This window comes from Bufo bufo, chromosome 9 (genome assembly GCF_905171765.1).
Source record: "Bufo bufo chromosome 9, aBufBuf1.1, whole genome shotgun sequence".
Classification (NCBI taxonomy): domain Eukaryota; kingdom Metazoa; phylum Chordata; class Amphibia; order Anura; family Bufonidae; genus Bufo; species Bufo bufo.
In genome coordinates this window covers 62,071,777-62,084,054 of record NC_053397.1, presented here as the reverse complement: position 1 = coordinate 62,084,054, position 12,278 = coordinate 62,071,777, and the positions used below count along the sequence as shown (strand labels likewise).

At 42.7% G+C, this 12,278-nt stretch overlaps 1 protein-coding gene across 1 annotated transcript in view; it reads left to right on the top strand.

Annotated features, from left to right (window-relative positions):
• Positions 1–10,703, top strand: part of LOC120979596 (calcium-activated chloride channel regulator 1-like) — a 28,786-nt gene extending 18,083 nt beyond the window's left edge. The window contains exons 9-15 of the mRNA XM_040408441.1: positions 23–200; positions 1,805–1,911; positions 2,263–2,484; positions 4,402–4,672; positions 5,769–5,933; positions 7,388–7,618; positions 8,442–10,703. Of these exons, the coding sequence (XP_040264375.1) occupies positions 23–200; positions 1,805–1,911; positions 2,263–2,484; positions 4,402–4,672; positions 5,769–5,933; positions 7,388–7,618; positions 8,442–8,833 (1,566 nt within the window). The 3' untranslated portion in view covers positions 8,834–10,703. The remainder of the gene's footprint in view (positions 1–22; positions 201–1,804; positions 1,912–2,262; positions 2,485–4,401; positions 4,673–5,768; positions 5,934–7,387; positions 7,619–8,441) is intronic.
• The last annotated feature ends 1,575 nt before the right edge of the window (positions 10,704–12,278 follow it).

Genomic DNA, 12,278 nt, shown 5'->3' with positions numbered 1-12,278 from the left:
TCTGCGTCTGCATTTGATTTAGGTAAACAAAAAACTGGACGGTAGCACATACGGTACAGAAATAGTGCTGCTAACTGACGGAGAGGACTCGGGCATCAGCAGTTGCTTTGAGGAAGTAAGAGCCAGCGGTGCCGTTATTCATACCATTGCCTTGGGAAACAGTGCAGATAAAGGATTGGAAGGGCTAGCCGATATAACAGGTACGTTGCATTCTTTCATACAGTGCGGTTTCTTTTTTGTCCTGACAGTCGGCAGTGGTTTCACGTACATAGCATTTCCTGTTTGCTCTCAGGCTACATGCTGCAGATGGTCAATGAAAAGTTTTGCTACACATTCACATGACCTTAAGGCCTCATGCACACGACCGTTGTGTGCATCCGCGGCCATTGTTCCGTTTTCCGTTTTTTTCCGCGGACCCATTGACTTTCAATGGGTCCGTGGAAAAATCGGAAAATGCACCGTTTGGCTTCCGCGTCCGTGATCCGTTTTTCCAGTCCGTGAAAAAAATAGGACCTGTCCTATTTTTTTCACGGACAACGGTTCACGGACCCATTCAAGTCAATGGGTCCGTGAAAAATCACGGATGCACACAAGATAGTCATCCGCGTCCGTGATCCGTGTCCGTGATCCGTGTCCGTTTTTCCTATCATTTTCAATGCAAACTTGACTTTTTTTTTTTTTTTTCACTTTTCATGTCCGTGGATCCTCCAAAAATCAAGGAAGACCCACGGAAGAAAAAACGGTCACGGAACAACGGAAATCCGTTTTGCGGACCGCAAAAAAAAACGGTCGTGTGCATGAGGCCTAACATTGTAAATCCGCAAGTAAATTGTAAACCTAAATGCACATTTGCCTACTCAATTGAAAAGGATCATATCCACAAACTCAACACACATACGGCATGTTACAGTTTTACTTATTTGGCAGTGCGTTGCTCCTTTTAAAGGGAACCGGTCACTATGAAAATACAAAATAAGGCAGCTGGTTGGTGGTGAGCAGATTGAATATATAATTTTATGGGAAAAGATCCAGAATAAGCTGTATCTCATTAATTAAAATCCCTGCTCATTCTGGGCTTTGAAGTCCAGGGGGGCGGTCCTATCTGTGATTGACAGCTACATCTGTATACACAGTCATAGAGGGAAAGCTGTCAGTCACTGATAGGACCGCCTCCTGGACTTTAAAAGCAAAGAATAAGCAAGAATTTTAATGAATGAAATAAAAATTTGAATGAAGTCTGAATGTTTTCCCATAAGATGACATGCCAACCTGCTCAGCTCCTCCTGCTCTATAACCAGGGGTGCACCACCAATGAGGCCAGGTGAGGCGATCGCCTCAGGTAGGGGAGAGAGGGGGCAGCGGAAGGGCCATGGGCAATGGGCGCTTTCATTTTGGTAAAGGAATTAGGTTAAGATATTGGGGGGGGGGGGCACCTTCTCAGTTTTCGCCTCAGACACCAGAAAGGCTAGGTGCACCCCCGTCTATAACATGCTCAATGTGACAGGTTCTCTTTAAAAGAAAGAATGATTCAGCACCTAATTTGCAATCACATACAATGAGTTTTCCAAGATATTTGTGTATTGTGCCAAAAACAACAGACAGAGACTTCAGTTACGGCAGATTTTGATGCAAAAATTTTCTGCTACTGAAAACTGGTTTCCAAATTTGACATTAAAACACATTTAATATTTCCAATTTTATATACTCTCTCTCTATATACCATATATATATATATATATATATATATATATATCATTTTTTAAATATGTTGTTGTATAATTAATTACATGTAATCTGTCCACAGGGGGCTTAAAACTTTACGCATCTGATAACGTTGATGCAAATGGTTTGATTGACTCCTTCAGTGGGATCAAGTCCAGCAGCGGAGATGTTATACAGCAATCCGTTCAGGTATGGAATAATGGCCTGACCTATAATATTTAAAATCATTAATAGAGTTGTTCAGGATTGGAAAACGTGCTTGCTTTTTTCCAAAAATGGCACTGCACCTGCCCATGGGTTGCGTCTGGTATTGCAGCTCGGTTCCATTCACTTCCTTGGAGCTGAGCTGCAGTACCAGACACAACCAATGCAGATGGAGTGGCGCTTTTTCTAGACGAAAGCAGCAATGATTTTGCAGAAGATTTTGCCAAGTTGCTGTTTTTAAAATGCCGTGTGCTGATATCGGACACATGACTAGTTTATTTTATAGTCTTCTCCTACAATGTAATGTTGTATTTTTACATCTTCTCCTCTTAATAGATTGAAAGTACTGCAAAAACAATCCAACCAAGTAAATGTCTGACTGGGAAAGTGTCCATAGACAGCACAGTGGGCAATGACACTTTCTTTCTGGTGACATGGAGCAGTCTCATCCCGAACATTGAACTAAAAGATCCAAAAGGAAAAGAATATAAGAACGGCCAATTTGTCAGTGACACTATCTCAAAATCAGCTCGACTCATGATCCCAGGCACAGCAGAGGTAACCGCACACTACACCCTGTCACTTCTCCTCCTTCACCTACAATAGACCCAATTCACACGAACGTGTCTGTAAAAAAAACGGATCGGTGAAAAATAAACATGCTCAATCCTAACAATAGAAATGGACACATTAAAACGGGCACAATAAAAAAACGGATCGTATGCGGAATGCAGAAAACGGCCCGTATACGGAACACAAAATACATTAGTGTGAACGAGCCCTTAGACTGTGAATTGGCCCTTACAGGGGTAGGCAACCTCCGACCCTCCAGCTGTTGTGAAACTACAACTCTCAGCACCGCATACCTGCTCTGCTCTTCTCAGAACTCTCATAGAAATAAATGGAGCATGCTGGGAATTGTACAGGGTGGGCCATTTATATGGATACACCTTAATAAAATGGGAATGGTTGGTGATATTAACTTCCTGTTTGTGGCACATTAGTATATGTGAGGGGGGAAACTTTTCAAGATGGGTGGTGACCATGGCGGCCATTTTGAAGTCGGCCATTTTGAATCCAACTTTTGTTTTTTCAATAGGAAGAGGGTCATGTGACACATCAAACTTATTGGGAATTTCACAAGAAAAACAATGGTGTGCTTGGTTTTAACGTAACTTTATTCTTTCATGAGTTATTTACAAGTTTCTGACCACTTATAAAATGTGTTCAATGTGCTGCCCATTGTGTTGGATTGTCAATGCAACCCTCTTCTCCCACTCTTCACACACTGATAGCAACACCGCAGGAGAAATGCTAGCACAGGCTTCCAGTATCCGTAGTTTCAGGTGCTGCACATCTCGTATCTTCACAGCATAGACAATTGCCTTCAGATGACCCCAAAGATAAAAGTCTAAGGGGGTCAGATCGGGAGACCTTGGGGGCCATTCAACTGGCCCACGACGACCAATCCACTTTCCAGGAAACTGTTCACATTATGGGTGTCAGGTCCGAGCATTCCTAGATGAACAGTTTCCTGGAAAGTGGATTGGTCGTCGTGGGCCAGTTGAATGTCCCCCAAGGTCTCCCGATCTGACCCCCTTAGACTTTTATCTTTGGGGTCATCTGAAGGCAATTGTCTATGCTGTGAAGATACGAGATGTGCAGCACCTGAAACTATGGATACTGGAAGCCTGTGCTAGCATTTCTCCTGCGGTGTTGCTATCAGTGTGTGAAGAGTGGGAGAAGAGGGTTGCATTGACAATCCAACACAATGGGCAGCACATTGAACACATTTTATAAGTGGTCAGAAACTTGTAAATAACTCATGAAAGAATAAAGTTACGTTAAAACCAAGCACACCATTGTTTTTCTTGTGAAATTCCCAATAAGTTTGATGTGTCACATGAGCCTCTTCCTATTGAAAAAACAAAAGTTGGATTCAAAATGGCCGACTTCAAAATGGCCACCATAGTCACCACCCATCTTGAAAAGTTTCCCCCCTCACATATACTAATGTGCCACAAACAGGAAGTTAATATCACCAACCATTCCCATTTTATTAAGGTGTATCCATATAAATGGCCCACCCTGTAGTTTCAGATGGAGATACTCATCCAGATAGTAAGTTCAATTCACACAAGTACTCTCTGTCCATAACATACCTAAGGGGGGAAAAACAAAATTTAAATTATCCATGCTATCAAAATCACCACAGCAGTCTATAGTCCTGTAAATGCGTGGGATTATATTTTTTCAAACAATAGATATTTAAAATTGTTTTCACATTGTAGGGAGTCTTTCAGCAGTTTTGACCATGGCTCTAGGCAGGGGTTGGGAAGAGCAGTACAATCATACCTTTTGTGAAGCTTTTCTCATCAGGAGTAGTGTGAATATGAACTTTTTATCTGCCAAATTCTGCTTATCTACCGGTATCTATCTACTGTATCTAAACAAACTGTGTGTATTTCCTTTTAGCCAGGAGACTGGGAATACAGCCTATGTAGTACTCATTCAGGAGATCAAGTTCTCGGTTTGACAGTAAATTCCAGAGCAGCGAATCCGGACGTGCCCCCGATCATTGCTGAAACGTACATGAACGCTGACACAAACACTTTCCCTGCTCCAATGATTATCTACGCCACAGTCACCCAAGGACTCGCTCCAGTTTTGGGAGCAAAAGTTACTGCTTATATTGAGCCACAGACTGGAAAAGTGATAACTCTGCAGCTTTTGGACAATGGTGCAGGTTAGTTCATGTTTGTTCATGTGAAATGGGCTGGGAAAATCCCCTCCAGTGGGAAATGACTGATATATAAAATACCTACGCAGTTAGACATACAGTATCAAATTCAACAGGTGGAGGGGATCCAGCAGAACTGGAAGGTGACTATGTTACAACATGTAGTCTTTTTCGGTATCGGAGAGCGTCAGGCGATTTTTCTACTTCTTAGAAAAATACAACTTTTAACAATATGGTTTGAATGTATAGTTACTGCTGTCATCTGCTGGTTATTAGTGGTACTGCAGTCTTATGTACAACTCCATGGGGCACATTTTTTTAAGACCGGCGTTTTAGACGAGTGCAACTTCTAAATGTAAGACAGCTTCCGGGCTGTGTTAGGCTGCTTTCACACTGGCGTTTTGAATTCCGTTTGTGAGATCCGTTTCAGGGATCTTACAAACGGTTCAAAACGGATCATTTCAGCCCCAATGCATTCTGATTGGATAAGGATCCGTTCAGAATGCATCAGTTCGGCTCCTTTCCGCCTCCATTCCGCTCTAGATGCGGACACCAAAACGCTGTTTTGATGTCCGCCTGGCGATGCGGAGCCAAACGGATCCGTCCTGACTTACAATGTAAGTCAATGGGAGCGGATCAGTTTTCACTGACACAATATGGTGCAATTAAAAACGGATCCGTCCCCCATTGACGTCAATGTAAGTCAGGACGGATCCATTTTGACTTTGTTCTTCATAATGCAAACGGATCCGTTCTGAACGGATACAATCGTCTGCATTATAGGTGCGGATCCGTCTGTGCAGATACCAGACGGATCCGCACCTAACGCAGGTGTGAGAGTAGCCTTACTTTTAGACCTTTTTCTATGCCTAAAACAGACGTAGAAAATGGTGAATGAGACGGGCCTACGCCAGGCCCGCAATTTTAGACTTGGCGTGAGCGGGGCGAAGTTGCAGATTGCGGTGCAACTAACCGTTGCATCACCATTTGCGCTTAAAATACACCTAATTTAGATATATTTCAGTATAGTAAATGACCGCCCCATGTGTTCCATATGTTGTAGTTTTATAACGTGTCTAATTAAACTCTGCTTTTCTTGAAGGTGCCGATATTATCAAAGATGATGGCATATATTCCAGATTTTTCACCGACTTCACTGGAAATGGCAGACACAACTTAAAAGTACGCGTTGAGAGTCAAGACAAAGACGGCAAAACCACCTTACCAAAAAGCCGGGCGCTATACCTCCCTGGTTATGTTGAAAATGGTAAGATTATCATTATGTAAATGCAAACATTCATGAGATGAGCTTGTTATTTATGGAAGGAAATGTTCTATTTTATCAAACGGTCTTCTTTTATCATTATGCATACGGCAAGGGGTTAAAGGGGTTATTCCATGATTCATGTAAAAATGAAAATCAACTATCCTATAGTACATGACAAACTATTTCTAACAAAGTGAGAACCAGCCCTGTACCTCACATGGATCCAGAGATCTCCCTATTCATTGCTCCAAATGTTCTGCTAGATTTAAAACTAGCACCTCAGGGGGCATGCCCTTTCTGCTGCAACTCTTTCCCTATCACAGCTTATGAGGTGTCCTTTCTGCTGCTGCTCTCTCCCTATAACAGCTCAGGGGACATGTCCTTTCTGCTGCAGCTCTTTCCCTATCACAGCCTAGGAGGCATGTCTCTTCTGCTGCAGCTCTCATCCTGTAACTCTCACAGCATCTGATAGTAAATATAGCTGGTGGCAGTTGACCGATGGAACTGAGCATGTGCGACCACGTCCGTGAGGTGGACAGGGAATTAAAGAAATGAACAAACAGAAGGTGGCGCTATACAGATACATTTTATGGAATAACTCAATAGCTATGACAAATTTTACATTTTATTGCATTTGGAAAAGTATTCAGATCCAGGTGCTAGTTTGAAAAATGTAGAATATTTTTTATGGGACAAACCCTTTAACTTTCATTGTGGTGAGAACATAAAATATGAGTACAGTTAGGAAAGCAAGATAGTCTTACACATAAGGTTATGTTCACTTGTCACATATCAGATGAGGATTTAGGTGGCGGTGCAACAGGCTGCCCCCTAGGGCGATGGGGTCTCAGTGTATAGGAATGCCGAGTGGTATGTTGTGGCCCTAATAGTTTGTGTCACGGTGCTCCTACCTGGATACTGTCGCTCCCCGAGGTTAGGCTGTGCAGAAACAAAGGAGTTGTAGTTGGTGGAGTAAGTAGAGTCCAGACTTGTTGAAGTTTAACTGTCTTTACTTGAATAAACTGGCAATAAACTTGTGTCATCCAAACAATACTTAATCTTTCTCTTGGCTCCAGCAAGCTAAGGGTAAACAGGCAGGTCAATTTGAATACTTTGCTTTCTCTCTCTGCTGCTGTGCTATTCTCTGGTTTCAGTCTGGTTCCTATCAGCTTCAGTTACTGTTTCTTGTGAGAGTGAGGTAACCTGTGACCCGTTTTGCTGAGTAGGGGGTCTTTGGCACCATTTTGCCTCTCAGAGGTACTAAGTCCTTTTATATATATATCAGGAGTGTGCTGCTCTCTGAGCTACTTTCCCAAAGCTCCTGCAGCAGAAAACGCTCCCTCACCACACCATGCTGCTTCACGCTCTCGCTCCAACTCTACCCAGCTGTTGTAGGAGGAGAATGATGCTCCATCACCTTCTGTCACCTTAAACTGACTTCTCTCTTTTCTCAGGTACCTTGGTCTCTAACCCACCAAAACCAAAAGTTACCATTGATGATCTGAATTTGGGAAATTTTAGCCGTACGGCTTCAGGAGGTGCCTTTGTAGTGTCAAACGTGCCATCCGGCCCCTTACCAGATGTTTTTAAGCCTAGCAAAATCACTGATTTGGAAGCAGTCATTAAAGACATGCAAGTTAAATTGAGCTGGACAGCAACCGGTGATGATGAAGATAAAGGAAATGGTAAGTGTTCGCTGTCATGATGGACGTGTGTAATGTGGATATTTTACTAGGTATGTCTGCTAGTACAGTGGTATACTTGTAAAGAATGTCACCCTATTGGCATTATGAGTTTTGCAAATGGTGTATATAAGTAAATACAGGGACAGCCACCCACCCAATATTTAAAACTTTAAATATGATTTGAAGGAGTATTCCTATCTCAGACAATGGGGGCATATCGCTAATATATGCCCCCATTGTCTGATTGGTACGGGTCATACCTCTGGGACCCGCACCTATCTCGTAAACTGAGCATGTGCGGCCACCCTCCATTCATTTCTATGGGGCTGACAAAAATAGCCAAGCACTGGCTCGGCTGCTTCCATTAGCCCCTCTTTAAAGTAAAGGGAAGCAGTGGCCACACAAGCACGGTGTGCTCCCATTCACTTCTTTAAGTTTATCTGATTATGGGGGTCCGACACTAAAGACCACCACCGATCAGCTGTTGCTCTGAGACCCTCTCCCTGCTCACCAAGCACAGCGCCATCCATTTCATAGAGGCTGTGCTTGGTATTGCAGCTCAGCCACCTTCACTTCATGTGACCAATGAATGTGATGTCACATGACCTAGGGAAAGCTGAGAGAAGGCCGCAGCACTACTGAGAGCTCCGCTGCCTTCTCAAACATCTGACCTTGGGTGTCGGACCCCCACCGATCATATATTGATGATCTATCCAGAGGATTGGTCATGAGTAGTAAAGTCTCTTAAAACTCCATTAACAACATGAAATATATGACGGTAACTAAAATAGCTTTTGATCATTTCTATTTTTTCATTTTCTAGCTACCAGATATGATTTACGAATGAGTCTCAGCAGTGAGGCGCTCGTGGACCACTTTGGAAACGGCACCGCTATCAACATCTCCAGTCTTACACCATCACCATCTGGTTCAAAAGAAGAATTTAGTTTTACTCCTCAGAATATTACTATCAAGAATGGCACCATTATATTTTTTGCCTTGGTCGCTATAGACAAGGCAGATCAGAAGTCAGAGCCATCTAATGTGGCAAGGGCAGCTCTGTTCATCCCAGCACCAAAACCTGCACCAAAACCTACACCACGTCCCACAATCAAACCGGGTAATTCAGCCAACAGCATATTTGGAACAGGAAACGTATTGATTTTGACTCTTGTGATGACAATAGCTGCTTTCCATCTCCGAAGAACATGTTGAATGTCATGATGCAAGATTCTGGACTGAAGCTACAGATAGTGGGACTGTACAGAACATGTATAGACTATACTTGTCAATCAGACTTTATACTGGTTGGAGGTGACAGCCAGTGCCATGCAATAACATTTGATGACAAGGGGCTCAAACTAGGAGACTCAAACTACTTTAAAACCCAAAGTCTTATCTCATCCAGCTTTTTGCTGGCCATTTTAGTTCTGTAGAAATGGAATTACCAATATCCTTAAAGGCAAAAGTAAGATGGCACAGCAGTACGAAGAGCTCCAAAGACTGTCCTTGGTATGTCTTCAATATATGTGGACATGGGGGGTATAACTGTGCAGTAAAAAATGCTGTGAACCATGTATAAAAGAAATTCGTGGATGGACCTCCTAGTTGCTCCCTTTCCCTCAACAGATTTCAGTTGGCTCTGAAAACCTAAGCGTACGGCCACGCACGAGTTTTTCGGATGAGGTTTTGATCTGCAAGATTTTTTGCCAAAGTTTTAAGTGGATTTGAAAGGAGTCAGAAATATAAAGGTAGGATTTATACTTCTCTTTCCTGGTGGATCCACTTCTGGCTTTGGCTGAAAATCCTGCAGGAAGATCTGCCTCAAAACCTGCTCCAAAAAACTCTGTGTGGCCGTACTGTAGGGGCGCTGCCACACATACACGCTTCTTATGCAGTTTTTGAAACCAAAATCAGGTGTGAATGATAAAAGGAAAGAAAGTATTTTTAAAAAAATTATACATTTTCCCCTAAAATTATTTGTTTGGATGAAAATACCCCTGTATGAAATGAGAGGCACACAAGGGGGCAGAAGCTTTGGAGAATCACTGAGCTGTAATGGGTACTGTGCACGAGGCTCTGAAGTAGATGTGTATACATAAGGGCTAATTTTACAAGGGCACATGTCAGCAGGATCGACCCTATTAAACCAGCTATAACGCCAAGTAGGGCGGACACTACTGTTTAAAAACATAACTTTCTTCCCCCAATCCATTTCTGCGTTTAGGAGAAAGATGTTCTTTAAAATATGCAAATTAGGGATAACGTTCACTGAGGGCGGGCCATAGCCATCTGGTGCACCTTGGCTCCTTGGCTCTGCTTCCCTGGACACTCTGCTCACCACTTGATTGACAAGATTAGGCGAAGGGCAATGTGTCCAGGGAAGAGAGCAGCCAAGGTGCTAGAACCTGCCCTTCTCGGTCCTCAAGGTATCAATAGATCGAGGAAGAAATGTGTGGAGGATCTGACCTACCAGGCATTACGGCTGGTTTAAATGGGTTGATCCTGCTGACATATGCCCTTTTAAGATAGTCTTAGTCTTATTTTAAGCAACTTTTGCAAAAAAATAAAAGAGATATTTGTAGTTATTATCAAAGTGCATCTATGTTTCTGATCTTCTCCCCATTAGTCCTGCTGGACCAGAGGGCTAACAACAGGAAACTGCCAGTTTAATGGGAATTGTTTAAAGCATTATCTTTGCCCTAAATTGGGGATTGGAGAGGAATAACTTATTTAGTACCACCTCATTTTTCTTTCTTATTTAAGCAATCTCAGTTTCGCTCTAGAGTAGTGATCCACTGGATATGTTATTGGGCACCTGTTTAGGGACAGATATACTGATATTTATACTGGTTTATGATGCTGAACAAGGAGCACTGGAAGCCAGTATCCATGTCTTGCAGAAATGGAAATATTAGGGTACTGTACAAATCATGGATGTACAATTGCATCATGTATATATTTAGTGTTTTTCAGATGAGATCAAATCTAACAAAGGGAAACAGTCAGCAGTGTCATGCTACCTGACGACAGGCTCCCTCTTTACAGAGAACTAGGTTGTCATCTGAAATGCTGTGGTATTAGAAAAAAATAACTATTTTAAAAAGAGCTGGGCATGGGGACATGTGTGTGCCGCTCCTCTACATCTTCTCCACACCCTGCTCCGCCTGATTGACATCTTCTTTGCGTAAAGGCGGGAGACCTGTCAATCAAATAAAGTCAAGGCAGGGAGAAACCAGAGGGGAGCCACCCAGTGGACACTTCTCCGGTGCCCAGCTTTTTTTAAAACTTAAAGAGGACCTTTCACTAGAATAAAACATCTAAACTAACTATACAGCCATGTAGAGCGGCGCCCAGGGATCCCCCTGCACTTACTATTATCCCTGGGCGCCGCTCCGTTCTCCCGGTATAGCCTCCGGTATCTTCATAGTTAGGCTCCACTCAGGGGAACCTGCCGGGGTCTCATTCGCCCATGCTGTAGCGCTGGCCAATCGCAGCGCTCAGCTCATAGCCTGAGAGAAAAAAAAGCCTCTCAGGCTATGAGCTGAGCGCTGCGATTGGCCAGCGCTACAGCATGGGCGAATGAGACCCCGGCAGGTTCCCCTGGGTGGAGCCTAACTATGAAGATACCGGAGGCTATAACGGGAGAACGGAGCGGCGCCCAGGTATAACCGTAAGTGCAGGGAGATCCCTGGCGCCGCTCTCCATGGCTGTATAGTTAGTTTAGATGTTTTATTCTAGTGAAAGGTCCTCTTTAAGTTTTCTTTTAAACATCACAGAGCTTCAAAGTAATATATACTCCTCTGTAATGAGAGAGACTGTCAGTAGGCAGGAAAAAACTGCTGATAGTTTCCTTTAAAGGAAAACACACAATTTACATCTAAAGTGCCAATTTGAACCCTTCAGGCTAGTGATCTTTGGCACCAGGTACAAATCACAGTAAAATTGCCATGTCAGGGATTTTTTTTTTTTTACAGTTTTAGCAAGGTCAACTCTGACTTTTTTTTTCTCCCATAGGGGAACAATGAAGCTGTTTTACTGCGCTTTTACCACTAGAGAGCCCCAGCTTAATGAGCCAGATAAAAAAAATATATATATTGATTACCAATACTGGAGGACTTGCTATTAAATAATTACAATGTGAACCTCAAAATGGTGATAATAAAAAAGAAGTAACACATAAGGTTACTGCCAGATGAACACTGCAATAAAATGGAAAAACATACTACTTTTGCTGATGACTACTACCACTTCATACAGCGTGCAGCCCCTGAGTTTGGCTGTTCATTGCCAAAGTCTTAAAGGGAATGTATCATCAGAAAATTTGCCTACTTTTTTACCCACATTCTTATGTTAAAAAAAAATTTGGGGGATTTTTGTTTTAATTTTCCATGTCAATGTCTATATTTAAAAAAAGAAAAAAAAATCTAAAATCATGCAATTTTCGCACTGGCCACTAGGCCTGATAAGTCAAGACTTCCTGTTCTGTACAAGTAACTTTTCAGTTGCCATGGCACTGTCATCACAGACAGAATTACAATGACAGATCCACCATTCACAATAGGTGATATCACAGCTTATCTACCCCCTTTGCACAAATCACAAGGCATTCCTAGAGAAATCTCACATGGAAGTCATTGAGATCTCCTCCTGTCCATTG